We start from the raw sequence: 13,277 nt of genomic DNA on the forward strand, positions 1-13,277 counted from the left end.
CCTGTGGTGAAGTTCTGAGGTGCTCTCACCGACGTCTCTCCTCGCGGCTCTCCCGTGCCCGTACGCCTCCTCACCGGCCTCTGCTCACTCGCTCGAGATCCTGTGTCCTCACCCGCGTGTCCAGTTGGCAGGTGAGCAGCTGACGCTCAGCTGATCCCAATCACGACACCAAGCCTGCTCCTTGGCTTTCTCCTCCTTCCGTCCACCATCAAACGCAACAAAGTCCAACTTCAAATCTCCAGCAGTTGTCGACTATTCAGACAGTTTTTGACTTGAATTGTAGAAGCTAAGCCAATGCTTTAAGCCACTGAGGTGTTTCGCTTGTTAAAACCTAATTGACGCGCTTGGACCAAACCATCACGGATGAATGAGTACCCTGTTGCCTTTGAGTTTATACAAACAACTCCGTTTATTTGCCTCTCATGGTCCACGTCTCATGATTACATCCGTACGGAGCATAATATGTTGCTGCACAGCGGTCAAAAACTGTTTTGTTGTCCGGAAACACCTGACGAGCCCCCAACATACATACAATATATATAGGCTGACCCGCCAATCACAATCCGACAACAATTAGACAACAATTAACAAATCTGCTCTTACAGCATTACTACAGCATTACTACAGCATTACTACAGTATTACTACAGCATTACTACAGTAATACTACAGCATTACTACAGCATTACTACAGTAATACTACAGCATTACTACAGCATTACTACAGTAATACTACAGCATTACTACAGTATTATCAAATCAAATTTATTTATATAGCACATTTCATGTACAAACAGTTCAAAGTGCTTTACATAAAATAAAAGCATTGCAGCAGGGAGTGGAAGAAGCATTAAAATACATAAAAGAATATAAAGAGAAACAAATAAAATCATTTAAATGAATTTAAAAACCAGCAACAGTCTAGAGAAGTTAAAAGATATTTCATGCATAGACACATGAGAACAGAAATGTTTTTAACCTGGATTTAAAAATGTCTCCATTTGGTGAAAGTTTAATCTCCACTGGCAGTTTGTTCCACTTGTTTGCAGCATAACAGATAAATGCTGCTTCTCCATGTTTAGTCTGGACTCTGGACTGGACCAGCTGACCTGAGTCCTTGGATCTAAGAGCTCTGCTGGCTTTATATTATCTGAACAGATCACAGACTGTAAACCATCAGCAGGCTTTTAAAATCTATTCTGTGACTGACTGGAAGCCAGAGTAAAGATTTTAAAGCTGCTGTGATGTGTTCAGATCTCTTAGTCCGGGTTAAAACTCCAGCAGCAGCGTTCTGGATGAGCTGCAGATGTTTAATGCTCTTTTTGGGAAGTCCAGTTAAAAGAGCATTTTTTTTTTATTTGACCTTTATTTATCCAGGAAGGTCCCATTGAGGTGTGAAACCTCTTCTCACAGGGAGTCCTGGCCAAGACGGCATATGCACATGCATAAGACATAAAGACAAACAAATATTAGACAAAGGCTAGTAAGCCAGACAGGCAAGCACTAAAAAAAGGAAAAAAAAATGTGAAAAAAAAAGCAAACACACAACAGACAGGAATACAGGGGACCACAAAAGACACAGAATGACATAAAAAAACAAACAATAAAACTGATAACCTAAAAACAGTACAGCATTACAGTGATGGAGTCTACTGGAGATGAATGCATGGATGAGATTCTCCTGGAAACCTTTAATTCTGTTGATGTTTCTGAGGTGGTAAAAAGCTGCCTTGGTGACAGCTTTGATGTGGCTGCTGAAAGTCAGATCTGAGTCTATCAACACTCCGAGGTTACCGACTCGCTCAGTGATTGTAAGGTCCCGAGTCTCAAGATATTTACCAACGCTGACCCTCTTCTCTTTGCTACCAAACAGAATGATCTCAGTTTTGTCTTCATTTAATTGTAGAAAATTCTCTCTCATCCAGGTGTTTACTTCCTCCAGACACTGACACAGTACGTCTGCTGGGCTGCAGTCGTCCGGTGACAGAGACACATAAAGTTGTGTATCGTCTGCATAACTGTGATAATTGATGTTAAAGTTCTGCAATATCTGACCCAAAGGGAGCATATACAAGTTAAACAGAAGAGGTCCAAGAATCGACCCCTGGGGGACTCCACAAGTCATGGCCACTCGCTCAGATTCATAGCTGCCAACTGTAACAAAATAACTCCGGCCTTCTAAGTAGGACCTGAACCAGTTAAGGACGGCTCCAGAAAGTCCAACCCAGTTTTCCAGCCTGCGCAACAGGATTCTGTGATCTACAGTATCAAACGCAGCGCTGAGGTCCAACAGAACCAGGACTGAAACATTACCAGAATCAGTATTCAACCTAATGTCGTTTAACACTTTGACCAGAGCTGTTTCAGTGCTGTGATGACGTCTGAAGCCTGATTGAAAGTTATCAAGACTTCCACTTTCATTCAGAAAGTTGTTGAGCTGGTTAAATACGACTTTCTCAATAATCTTAGATATAAAAGAGAGATTAGAGACAGATCTGTAGCTGTTCATCATAGAGGCGTCTAGAGTTCTCTTCTTTAGGAGTGGCTTAATGGCAGCTGTCTTTAGTGACTTGGGAAAAATGCCTGATGCCAGTGAGCTGTTAACTATTCGTAGGAGATCACTTTCTACTGAGGTAAAAACAGTTTTTAAAAAGTCGGATGGTATTAATATATTGACTACCAGCGGTTTTTACAGAATTATGTCGTAGACTCCCAGCGTTCTAAACCATTTTTTTGACATTTTTTGTACAGTCACAGCATATTATGTGATAGGGCCACTGAAACATGTTATGGCTCGTTTGAAAGCTGAGACTTTAAACTCTTTGTGGGTCAAAACTGCGTGTCTCTAGGTGGCGCCATTAGCGAGCTATCCTTAGCTAAACCAAGGCGGGTATCCACCAAAATCAACAACAAACTGAGATATCGGGGCTTTTGTGAAACGTGCGCTCTTTCAGCCTGTCGCACTTTAGATACTTACATATCCGGGTCAGAGGATTTGCGTCGTGTCGCATGTTGCAAAGCTAACCTGTTCATAAGACCGCCTCCTTAGACTTGTCGCGTGTCTTCTTCTCCTTCTTGTTGTTTGTTTATGTTACTTTACCATCACCCTCTGGAAACCGACACGTGCGATTGGACAAAATGCGGAAATGTACAACAATCAATGCAGCGTTATCAAAATTGTTCTTGAGTTGACGCAAAGCCATTGGCGTAATGATCAAAATGTCCAGATGATGACACCAGTTTTTGACTGCCATCTATGTCAGTTCTGTTCATCACATAATTACAAAAATCACACAGAATGTGCATTAGAATGTATAGATTCAGAATCCATAAAAAAAAACGTAAAAACGTATTTTTATGGTTTGGGAGCCAACGCATGGGCAGTAAAAACGTAGTTTTACGTGACTTGGGAGTCAATGTGTTAAGTCCAGAGAACAAGTTGTTGATTTCAGATGCTGAACTGTTTCCTCTAGGATTTTTAAATCAACAATATTAAATTGTGACATAACGTCAGAGTTATTTCTAGGTTTTAGACACAGATTAGTTTTCTTGTTTGTCTGTGTTGCGTGAATGTTTTGTCTAATCGTTTAGATTTTTTGGCTAAAAAACTTTGCAAATCCGTTGCATTTCTCTGTGGAGAGGAGGTCTGGGTTTGACTGTTTAGGAGGATTTGTGAGTTTTTCAACATAGCAAACAGAGTTCGAGACTAGTCTCTGGTCCTTTATGTCCCCGGCAGGGTCTGTTTGTTGACTAGTCTCTGGTCCTTTATGTACTCGGGAGGGTCCGTTTGTTGACTAGTCTCTGGTCCTTTATGTACTCGGGAGGGTCTGTTTGTTGACTAGTCTCTGGTCCTTTATGTCCTTGGCAGGGTCCGTTTGTTGACTAGTCTCTGGTCCTTTATGTCCTTGGCAGGGTCCGTTTGTTGACTAGTCTCTGGTCCTTTATGTACTCGGGAGGGTCTGTTTGTTGACTAGTCTCTGGTGCTTTATGTCCTTGGCAGGGTCCGTTTGTTGACTAGTCTCTGGTCCTTTATGTACTCGGGAGGGTCCGTTTGTTGACTAGTCTCTGGTCCTTTATGTACTTGGGAGGGTCCGTTTGTTGACTAGTCTCTGGTCCTTTATGTACTCGGGAGGGTCCGTTTGTTGACTAGTCTCTGGTCCTTTATGTACTTGGGAGGGTCTGTTTGTTGACTAGTCTTTGGTCCTTTATGTACTCGGGAGGGTCCGTTTGTTGACTAGTCTCTGGTCCTTTATGTACTCGGGAGGGTCCGTTTGTTGACTAGTCTCTGGTCCTTTATGTCCTTGGGAGGGTCCGTTTGTTGACTAGTCTCTGGTCCTTTATGTACTCGGGGGGGTCTGTTTCTTGACTAGTCTCTGGTCCTTTATGTCCTCGGCAGGGTCTATTTGTTGACTAGTCTCTGGTCCTTTATGTACTCGGGAGGGTCCGTTTGTTGACTAGTCTCTGGTCCTTTATGTACTCGGCAGGGTCCGTTTGTTGACTAGTCTCTGGTCCTTTATGTACTTGGGAGGGTCCGTTTGTTGACTAGTCTCTGGTCCTTTATGTCCTCGGCAGGGTCTGTTTGTTGACTAGTCTCTGGTCCTTTATGTACTCGGGAGGGTCCGTTTGTTGACTAGTCTCTGGTCCTTTATGTCCTCGGCAGGGTCTGTTTGTTGACTAGTCTCTGGTCCTTTATGTACTCGGGAGGGTCTGTTTGTTGACTAGTCTCTGCTCCTTTATGTCCTCGGCAGGGTCCGTTTGTTGACTAGTCTCTGGTCCTTTATATACTCGGGAGGGTCCGTTTGTTGACTAGTCTCTGGTCCTTTATGTCCTCTGCAGGGTCTGTTTGTTGACTAGTCTCTGGTCCTTTATGTACTCGGGAGGGTCCGTTTGTTGACTAGTCTCTGCTCCTTTATGTCCTCGGCAGGGTCCGTTTGTTGACTAGTCTCTGGTCCTTTATGTCCTTGGGAGGGTCCGTTTGTTGACTAGTCTCTGGTCCTTTATGTCCTCGGCAGGGTCCGTTTGTTGACTAGTCTCTGGTCCTTTATGTCCCTGGGAGGGTCCGTTTGTTGAATAGTCTTTGGTCCTTTATGTCCTTGGGAGGGTCCATTTGTTGACTAGTCTCTGCTCCTTTATGTCCTCGGCAGGGTTCGTTTGTTGACTAGTCTCTGGTCCTTTATGTCCTCGGCAGGGTCCGTTTGTTGACTAGTCTCTGGTACTTTATGTCCTCGGCAGGGTCCGTTTGTTGACTAGTCTCTGGTCCTTTATGTCCCCGGGAGGGTCCGTTTGTTGAATAGTCTTTGGTCCTTTATGTCCTTGGGAGGGTCCGTTTGTTGAATAGTCTTTGGTCCTTTATGTCCCCGGGAGGGTCCGTTTGTTGACTAGTCTTTGGTCCTTTATGTCCCCGGGAGGGTCCGTTTGTTGAATAGTCTTTGGTCCTTTATGTCCTTGGGAGGGTCCGTTTGTTGACTAGTCTCTGGTCCTTTATGTCCCCGGGAGGGTCCGTTTGTTGAATAGTCTTTGGTCCTTTATGTCCTTGGGAAGGTCCGTTTGTTGACTAGTCTCTGCTCCTTTATGTCCCCGGGAGGGTCCGTCTCTGGTCTTTGGTTGGGACACCTCTGAGGGTCCGCTGGCTGAACTGTGTGAATTTAACTCAGTTTGTTATCTTATATCACATGTATTCACTTTGATGATGGAAGTGGAAAGGAAATCAAAAGGAACTGATCGAGGTATTGATCTATAATCAGACACAATCAGACGTCTGTGTGGTCACCAAAACATTTATTTAATCACAGTAGAATACATAGAAGGTCGTTGGTTCCTCAGCTCCTCTTGATCAGCTTGCTGACCGACAGGAAGGCCTGCTGCAGACCCAGTCCCTGCAGGGCGCTGCAAGCCTGCACCTCCCACAGCCGGTCCAGGTAGCTTTTCAGGTCCAGCTGGGTGGACACCTGAGGGGGGGGAGAACAAAGTGTCAGCCAGGTTCTGGTTCTGGTTCTGATTCTGTTAAACTCTGAGCGGGTGTGTTCTGGTTCTGATCCGTTCCTACCTCCCGTATGGTCATGGAGTTGGGCAGATCCTTCTTGTTGGCCAGCACTATCAGAGGAACCCCCCGCAGCCTCTCATCACTCAGGACCATCTTCAGCGCCTTCCGGGCCTCGGGCAAGCGGGCGCTGCTGCTGCTGTCCACCACGAACACCAGCGCCTTGCAGTTATCCAGGTAGAACCTGCAGAACCAGGCAGAACCTGCAGTTATCCAGGTAGAACCTGCAGTTATTCAGGTAGAACCTGTAGTTATCCAGGTAGAACCTGCAGAACCTGCAGTTATTCAGGTAGAACCTGCAGTTATTCAGGTAGAACCTGCAGAACCAGGTAGAATCTGCAGTTATTCAGGTAGAACCTGCAGTTATTCAGGTAGAACCTGCAGTTATTCAGGTAGAACCTTTAGAACCAGGTAAAACCTGCAGTTATTCAGGTAGAACCTGTAGTTATCCAGCTAGAACCTGCAGAACCAGGTAGAACCTGTAGTTATCCAGGTAGAACCTACAGAACCAGGTAGAACCTGCAGTTATTCAGGTAGAACTTGAAGTTATTCAGGTAGAACCTGCAGTTATCCAGGTAGAACCTGCAGTTATTCAGGTAAAACCTGCAGTTATTCAGGTAGAACCTGCAGAACCAGGTAGAACCTGCGGTTATCCAGGTAGAACCTGCAGAACCAGGTAGAACCTGCGGTTATCCAGGTAGAACCTGCAGAACCAGGTAGAACCTGCGGTTATTAAGGTAGAACCTGCAGAATCAGGAAGAACCTGCAGTTATTCAGGTAGAACTTGCAGTTATCCAGGTAGAACCTGCAGTTATTCAGGTAGAACCTGTAGTTATTCAGGTAGAACCTGTAGTTATCCAGGTAGAACCTGCAGAACAAGGTAGAACCTGCAGAACCAGGCAGAACCTGCAGTTATCCAGGTAGAACCTGCAGTTATTCAGGTAGAACCTGCAGAACCAGGCAGAACCTCCATTTAGTCAGGTAGAACCTGCAGAACCAGGTAGAACCTGCAGTTATCCAGGTAGAACCTGTAGAACCAGGTAGAACCTGCAGAACCAGGTAGAACCTGCAGAACCAGGTGGAACCTGCAGTTATTCAGGTAAAACCTGCAGTTATCCAGGCAGAACCTGCAGTTAGTCAGGTAGAACCTGCAGAACCAGGTAGAACCTGCAGTTATTCAGGTAGAACCTGCAGAACCAGGCAGAACCTGCAGTTATCCAGGTAGAACCTGCAGAACCAGGTAGAACCTGCAGTTATCCACGTAGAACCTGCAGTTATCCAGGTAGAACCTGCAGAACCAGGTAGAACCTGCAGTTATTCAGGTAGAACCTGCAGAACCAGGTAGAACCTGCAGTTATCCAGGTAGAACCTGTAGAACCAGGCAGAACCTGCAGAACCAGGTGGAACCTGCAGTTATTCAGGTAAAACCTGCAGTTATCCAGGCAGAACCTGCAGTTAGTCAGGTAGAACCTGCAGAACCAGGTAGAACCTGCAGTTATTCAGGTAGAACCTGCAGAACCAGGTAGAACCTGCATTTATTCAGGTAGAACCTGCAGAATCAGGTAGAACCTTCAGTTATTCAGGTAGAACTTGCAGTTATCCAGGTAGAACCTGCAGTTATTCAGGTACAACCTGCAGAACCTGCAGTTATTCAGGTAGAACATTTAGAACCAGGTAGAACCTGCAGTTATTCAGGTAGAACCTGTAGTTATCCAGGTAGAACCTGCAGAACAAGGTAGAACCTGCAGAACCAGGCAGAACCTGCAGTTATCCAGGTAGAACCAGGCAGTTATTCAGGTAGAACCTGCAGAACCAGGCAGAACCTCCATTTAGTCAGGTAGAACCTGCAGAACCAGGTAGAACCTGCAATTATCCAGGTAGAACCTGTAGAACCAGGTAAAACCTGCAGAACCAGGTGGAACCTGCAGTTATTCAGGTAAAACCTGCAGTTATCCAGGCAGAACCTGCAGTTAGTCAGGTAGAACCTGCAGAACCAGGTAGAACCTGCAGTTATTCAGGTAGAACCTGCAGAACCAGGTAGAACCTGCAGTTATCCAGGTAGAACCTGCAGAACCAGGTAGAACCTGCAGAACCAGGTAGAAACTGCAGTTATCCAGGTAGAACCTGCAGAACCAGGTAGAACCTGCAGTTATCCAGGTAGAACCTGCAGAACCAGGTAGAACCTGCAGTTATTCAGGTAGAACCTGCAGTTATCCAGGTAGAACCTGCAGTTAGTCAGGTACAACCTGCAGAACCAGGCAGAACCTGCAGTTATCCAGGTAGAACCTGTAGAACCAGGCAGAACCTGCAGAACCAAGTGGAACCTGCAGTTATTCAGGTAGAACCTGCAGTTATCCAGGCAGAACCTGCAGTTAGTCAGGTAGAACCTGCAGAACCAGGTAGAACCTGCAGTTATTCAGGTAGAACCTGCAGAACCAGGTAGAACCTGCAGTTATCCAGGTAGAACCTGCAGAACCAGGTAGAACCTGCAGTTATTCAGGTAGAACCTGCAGTTATCCAGGTAGAACCTGCAGTTATTCAGGTAGAACCTGCAGTACCAGGCAGAACCTGCAGTTATTCAGGTAGAACATTTAGAACCAGGTAGAACCTGCAATTATTCAGGTAGAACCTGCAGAACAAGGTAGAACCTACAGTTAGTCAGGTAGAACCTGTAGTTATCCAGGTAGAACCTGCGGTTATCCAGGTAGAACCTGCAGAACCAGGTAGAACCTGCGGTTATTAAGGTAGAACCTGCAGAATCAGGAAGAACCTGCAGTTATTCAGGTAGAACTTGCAGTTATCCAGGTAGAACCTGCAGTTATTCAGGTAGAGCCTGTAGTTATTCAGGTAGAACCTGTAGTTATCCAGGTAGAACCTGCAGAACAAGGTAGAACCTGCAGAACCAGGCAGAACCTGCAGTTATCCAGGTAGAACCTGCAGTTATTCAGGTAGAACCTGCAGAACCAGGCAGAACCTCCATTTAGTCAGGTAGAACCTGCAGAACCAGGTAGAACCTGCAGTTATCCAGGTAGAACCTGTAGAACCAGGTAGAACCTGCAGAACCAGGTAGAACCTGCAGAACCAGGTGGAACCTGCAGTTATTCAGGTAAAACCTGCAGTTATCCAGGCAGAACCTGCAGTTAGTCAGGTAGAACCTGCAGAACCAGGTAGAACCTGCAGTTATTCAGGTAGAACCTGCAGAACCAGGCAGAACCTGCAGTTATCCAGGTAGAACCTGCAGAACCAGGTAGAACCTGCAGTTATCCACGTAGAACCTGCAGTTATCCAGGTAGAACCTGCAGAACCAGGTAGAACCTGCAGTTATTCAGGTAGAACCTGCAGAACCAGGTAGAACCTGCAGTTATCCAGGTAGAACCTGTAGAACCAGGCAGAACCTGCAGAACCAGGTGGAACCTGCAGTTATTCAGGTAAAACCTGCAGTTATCCAGGCAGAACCTGCAGTTAGTCAGGTAGAACCTGCAGAACCAGGTAGAACCTGCAGTTATTCAGGTAGAACCTGCAGAACCAGGTAGAACCTGCAGAACCAGGTAGAACCTGCATTTATTCAGGTAGAACCTGCAGAATCAGGTAGAACCTTCAGTTATTAAGGTAGAACTTGCAGTTATCCAGGTAGAACCTGCAGTTATTCAGGTACAACCTGCAGAACCTGCAGTTATTCAGGTAGAACATTTAGAACCAGGTAGAACCTGCAGTTATTCAGGTAGAACCTGTAGTTATCCAGGTAGAACCTGCAGAACAAGGTAGAACCTGCAGAACCAGGCAGAACCTGCAGTTATCCAGGTAGAACCAGGCAGTTATTCAGGTAGAACCTGCAGAACCAGGCAGAACCTCCATTTAGTCAGGTAGAACCTGCAGAACCAGGTAGAACCTGCAATTATCCAGGTAGAACCTGTAGAACCAGGTAAAACCTGCAGAACCAGGTGGAACCTGCAGTTATTCAGGTAAAACCTGCAGTTATCCAGGCAGAACCTGCAGTTAGTCAGGTAGAACCTGCAGAACCAGGTAGAACCTGCAGTTATTCAGGTAGAACCTGCAGAACCAGGTAGAACATGCAGTTATCCAGGTAGAACCTGCAGTTATCCAGGTAAAACCTGCAGAACCAGGTAGAACCTGCAGTTATCCAGGTAGAACCTGCAGAACCAGGTAGAACCTGCAGTTATCCAGGTAGAACCTGCAGAACCAGGTAGAACCTGCAGTTATTCAGGTAGAACCTGCAGTTATCCAGGTAGAACCTGCAGTTAGTCAGGTACAACCTGCAGAACCAGGCAGAACCTGCAGTTATCCAGGTAGAACCTGTAGAACCAGGCAGAACCTGCAGAACCAAGTGGAACCTGCAGTTATTCAGGTAGAACCTGCAGTTATCCAGGCAGAACCTGCAGTTAGTCAGGTAGAACCTGCAGAACCAGGTAGAACCTGCAGTTATTCAGGTAGAACCTGCAGAACCAGGTAGAACCTGCAGTTATCCAGGTAGAACCTGCAGAACCAGGTAGAACCTGCAGTTATTCAGGTAGAACCTGCAGTTATCCAGGTAGAACCTGCAGTTATTCAGGTAGAACCTGCAGTACCAGGCAGAACCTGCAGTTATTCAGGTAGAACATTTAGAACCAGGTAGAACCTGCAATTATTCAGGTAGAACCTGCAGAACAAGGTAGAACCTACAGTTAGTCAGGTAGAACCTGCAGTTATCCAGGTAGAACCTGCAGTTAGTCAGGTAGAACCTGCAGAACCAGGTAGAACCTGCAGTTATTCAGGTAGAAAGGTAAGGTAAGGTAAGGTGACTTTATTTGTACCCGAAGAACCTGCAGAACCAGGTAGAACCTGCAGTTATCCAGGTAGAACCTGCAGTTATCCAAGTAGAACCTGTAGAATCAAGTAGAACCTGCAGTTATCCAGGCAGAACCTGCAGTTATCCAGGCAGAAACTGTAGTTATACAGGTAGAACCTGCAGAATCAGGTAGAACCTGCAGTTATCCAGGTAGAACCTGCAAAACCAGGTAGAACCTGCAGTTATCCAGGTAGAACCTGCAGTTATCCAGGTAGAACCTGCAGTTATTCAGGTAGAACCTGCAGTTATCCAGGTAGAACCTGCAAAACCAGGTAGAACCTGCAGTTATCCAGGTAGAACCTGCAGTTATCCAGGTAGAACGTGCAGAACCAGGCAGAACATGCAGAACCAGGCAGAACCTGCAGTTATTAAGGCAGAACCTGCAGTTATCCAGGCAGAAACTGTAGTTATACAGGTAGAACCTGCAGAATCAGGTAGAACCTGCAGTTATCCAGGTAGAACCTGTAGTTATCCATATAGAACCTGCAGAACCAGGTAGAACCTGCAGTTATACAGGTAGAACCTGCAGTTATTCAGGTAGAACCTGCAAAACCAGGTAGAACCTGTAAAACCAGGTAGAACCTGCAGTTATACAGGTAGAACCTGCAGTTATTCAGGTAGAACCTGCAGTTATCCAGGTAGAACCTGCAGTTATTCAGGTAGAACCTGCAGTTATCCAGGTAGAACCTGCAGTTATCCAGGTAGAACCTGAAGTTATCCAGGTAGAACCTGCAAAACCAGGTAGAACCTGCAGTTATACAGGTAGAACCTGCAGTTATTCAGGTAGAACCTGCAGTTATCCAGGTAGAACCTGCAGTTATCCAGGTAGAACCTGCAGTTATCCAGGTAGAACCTGCAGTTATTCAGGTAGAACCTGCAGTTATCCAGGTAGAACCTGCAAAACCAGGTAGAACCTGAAGTTATCCAGGTAGAACCTGCAGTTATCCAGGTAGAACATCCAGAACCAGGCAGAACATGCAGAACCAGGCAGAACCTGCAGTTATTCAGGTAGAACCTGCAGTTATTCAGGTAGAACCTGCAGAACCAGGTAAAACCTGCAGTTATCCAGGTAGAACCTGCAGTTATCCAGGTAGAACCTGCAGAACCAGGTAAAACCTGCAGTTATCCAGGTAAAACCTGCAGTTATCAAGGCAGAACCTGCAGTTATCCAGGTAGAACCTGCAGTTATCCAGGTAGAACCTGCAAAACCAGGTAGAACCTGCAGTTATTCAGGTAGAACCTGCAGTTATACAGGTAGAACCTGCAGTTATCCAGGTAGAACCTGCAGTTGTTCAGGTAGAACCTGCAAAACCAGGTAGAACCTGCAGAACCAGGTAAAACCTGCAGTTATCAAGGCAGAACCTGCAGTTATCCAGGTAGAACCTGCAGTTATCCAGGTAGAACCTGCAAAACCAGGTAGAACCTGCAGTTATTCAGGTAGAACCTGCAGTTATACAGGTAGAACCTGCAGTTATCCAGATAGAACCTGCAGAAACAGGTAGAACCTGGAGTTATCCAGGTAGAACCTACAAAACTAGGTAGAACCTGCAGTTATTCAGGTAGAACCTGCAATTATACAGGTAGAACCTGCAGTTATCCAGGTAGAACCTGCAGAAACAGGTAGAACCTGCAGTTATCCAGGTAGAACCTGCAAAACCAGGTAGAACCTGCAGTTATTCAGGTAGAACCTGCAGTTATCCAGGTAGAACCTGCAGTTATATAGGTAGAACCTGCAGTTATTCAGGTAGAACCTGCAGTTATCCAGGTAGAACCTGCAGTTATTCAGGTAGAACCTGCAGTTATCCAGGTAGAACCTGCAGTTATTCAGGTAGAACCTGCAGTTATCCAGGTAGAACCTGCAAAACCAGGTAGAACCTGCAGTTATCCAGGTAGAACATGCAGAACCAGGCAGAACCTGCAGTTATTCAGGTAGAACCTGCAGTTATCCAGGTAGAACCTGAAGTTATCCAGTCAGATTCTGCAGTTATCCAGGTAGAACCTGCAGTTATCCAGGTAGAACCTGCAAAACCAGGTAGAACCTGCAGTTATACAGGTAGAACCTGCAGTTATCCAGGTAGAACCTGCAGTTGTACAGGTAGAACCTGCAGTTATTCAGGTAGAACCTGCAGTTGTTCAGGTAGAACCTGCAGTTATCCAGGTAGAACCTGGAAAACCAGGGAGAACCTGCAGTTATCCAGGTAGAACCTGCAGTTATCCAGGTAGAACATGCAGAACCAGGCAGAACATGCAGAACCAGGCAGAACCTGCAGTTATTCAGGTAGAACCTGCAGTTATCTAGGTAGAACCTGCAGTTATCCAGGTAGAACATGCAGAACCAGGCAGAACATGCAGAACATGCAGAACATGCAGAACCAGGCAGAACCTGCAGTTA

At 45.9% G+C, this 13,277-nt stretch overlaps 1 protein-coding gene across 1 annotated transcript in view; it reads right to left on the reverse strand.

Annotated features, from left to right (window-relative positions):
• Nucleotides 1–5,758: 5,758 nt before the first annotated feature.
• Nucleotides 5,759–13,277, reverse strand: part of arl11 (ADP-ribosylation factor-like 11) — a 36,061-nt gene continuing 28,542 nt past the window's right edge. Inside the window, exons 4-5 of the mRNA XM_075477050.1 lie at nt 6,046–6,223; nt 5,759–5,947 (exon numbers count right to left, since the gene is read on the reverse strand). Coding sequence (XP_075333165.1) covers nt 5,819–5,947; nt 6,046–6,223 — 307 coding nt within the window. The 3' untranslated portion in view covers nt 5,759–5,818. The remainder of the gene's footprint in view (nt 5,948–6,045; nt 6,224–13,277) is intronic.

Source organism: Odontesthes bonariensis, chromosome 11 (genome assembly GCF_027942865.1).
Source record: "Odontesthes bonariensis isolate fOdoBon6 chromosome 11, fOdoBon6.hap1, whole genome shotgun sequence".
NCBI lineage: Eukaryota > Metazoa > Chordata > Actinopteri > Atheriniformes > Atherinopsidae > Odontesthes > Odontesthes bonariensis.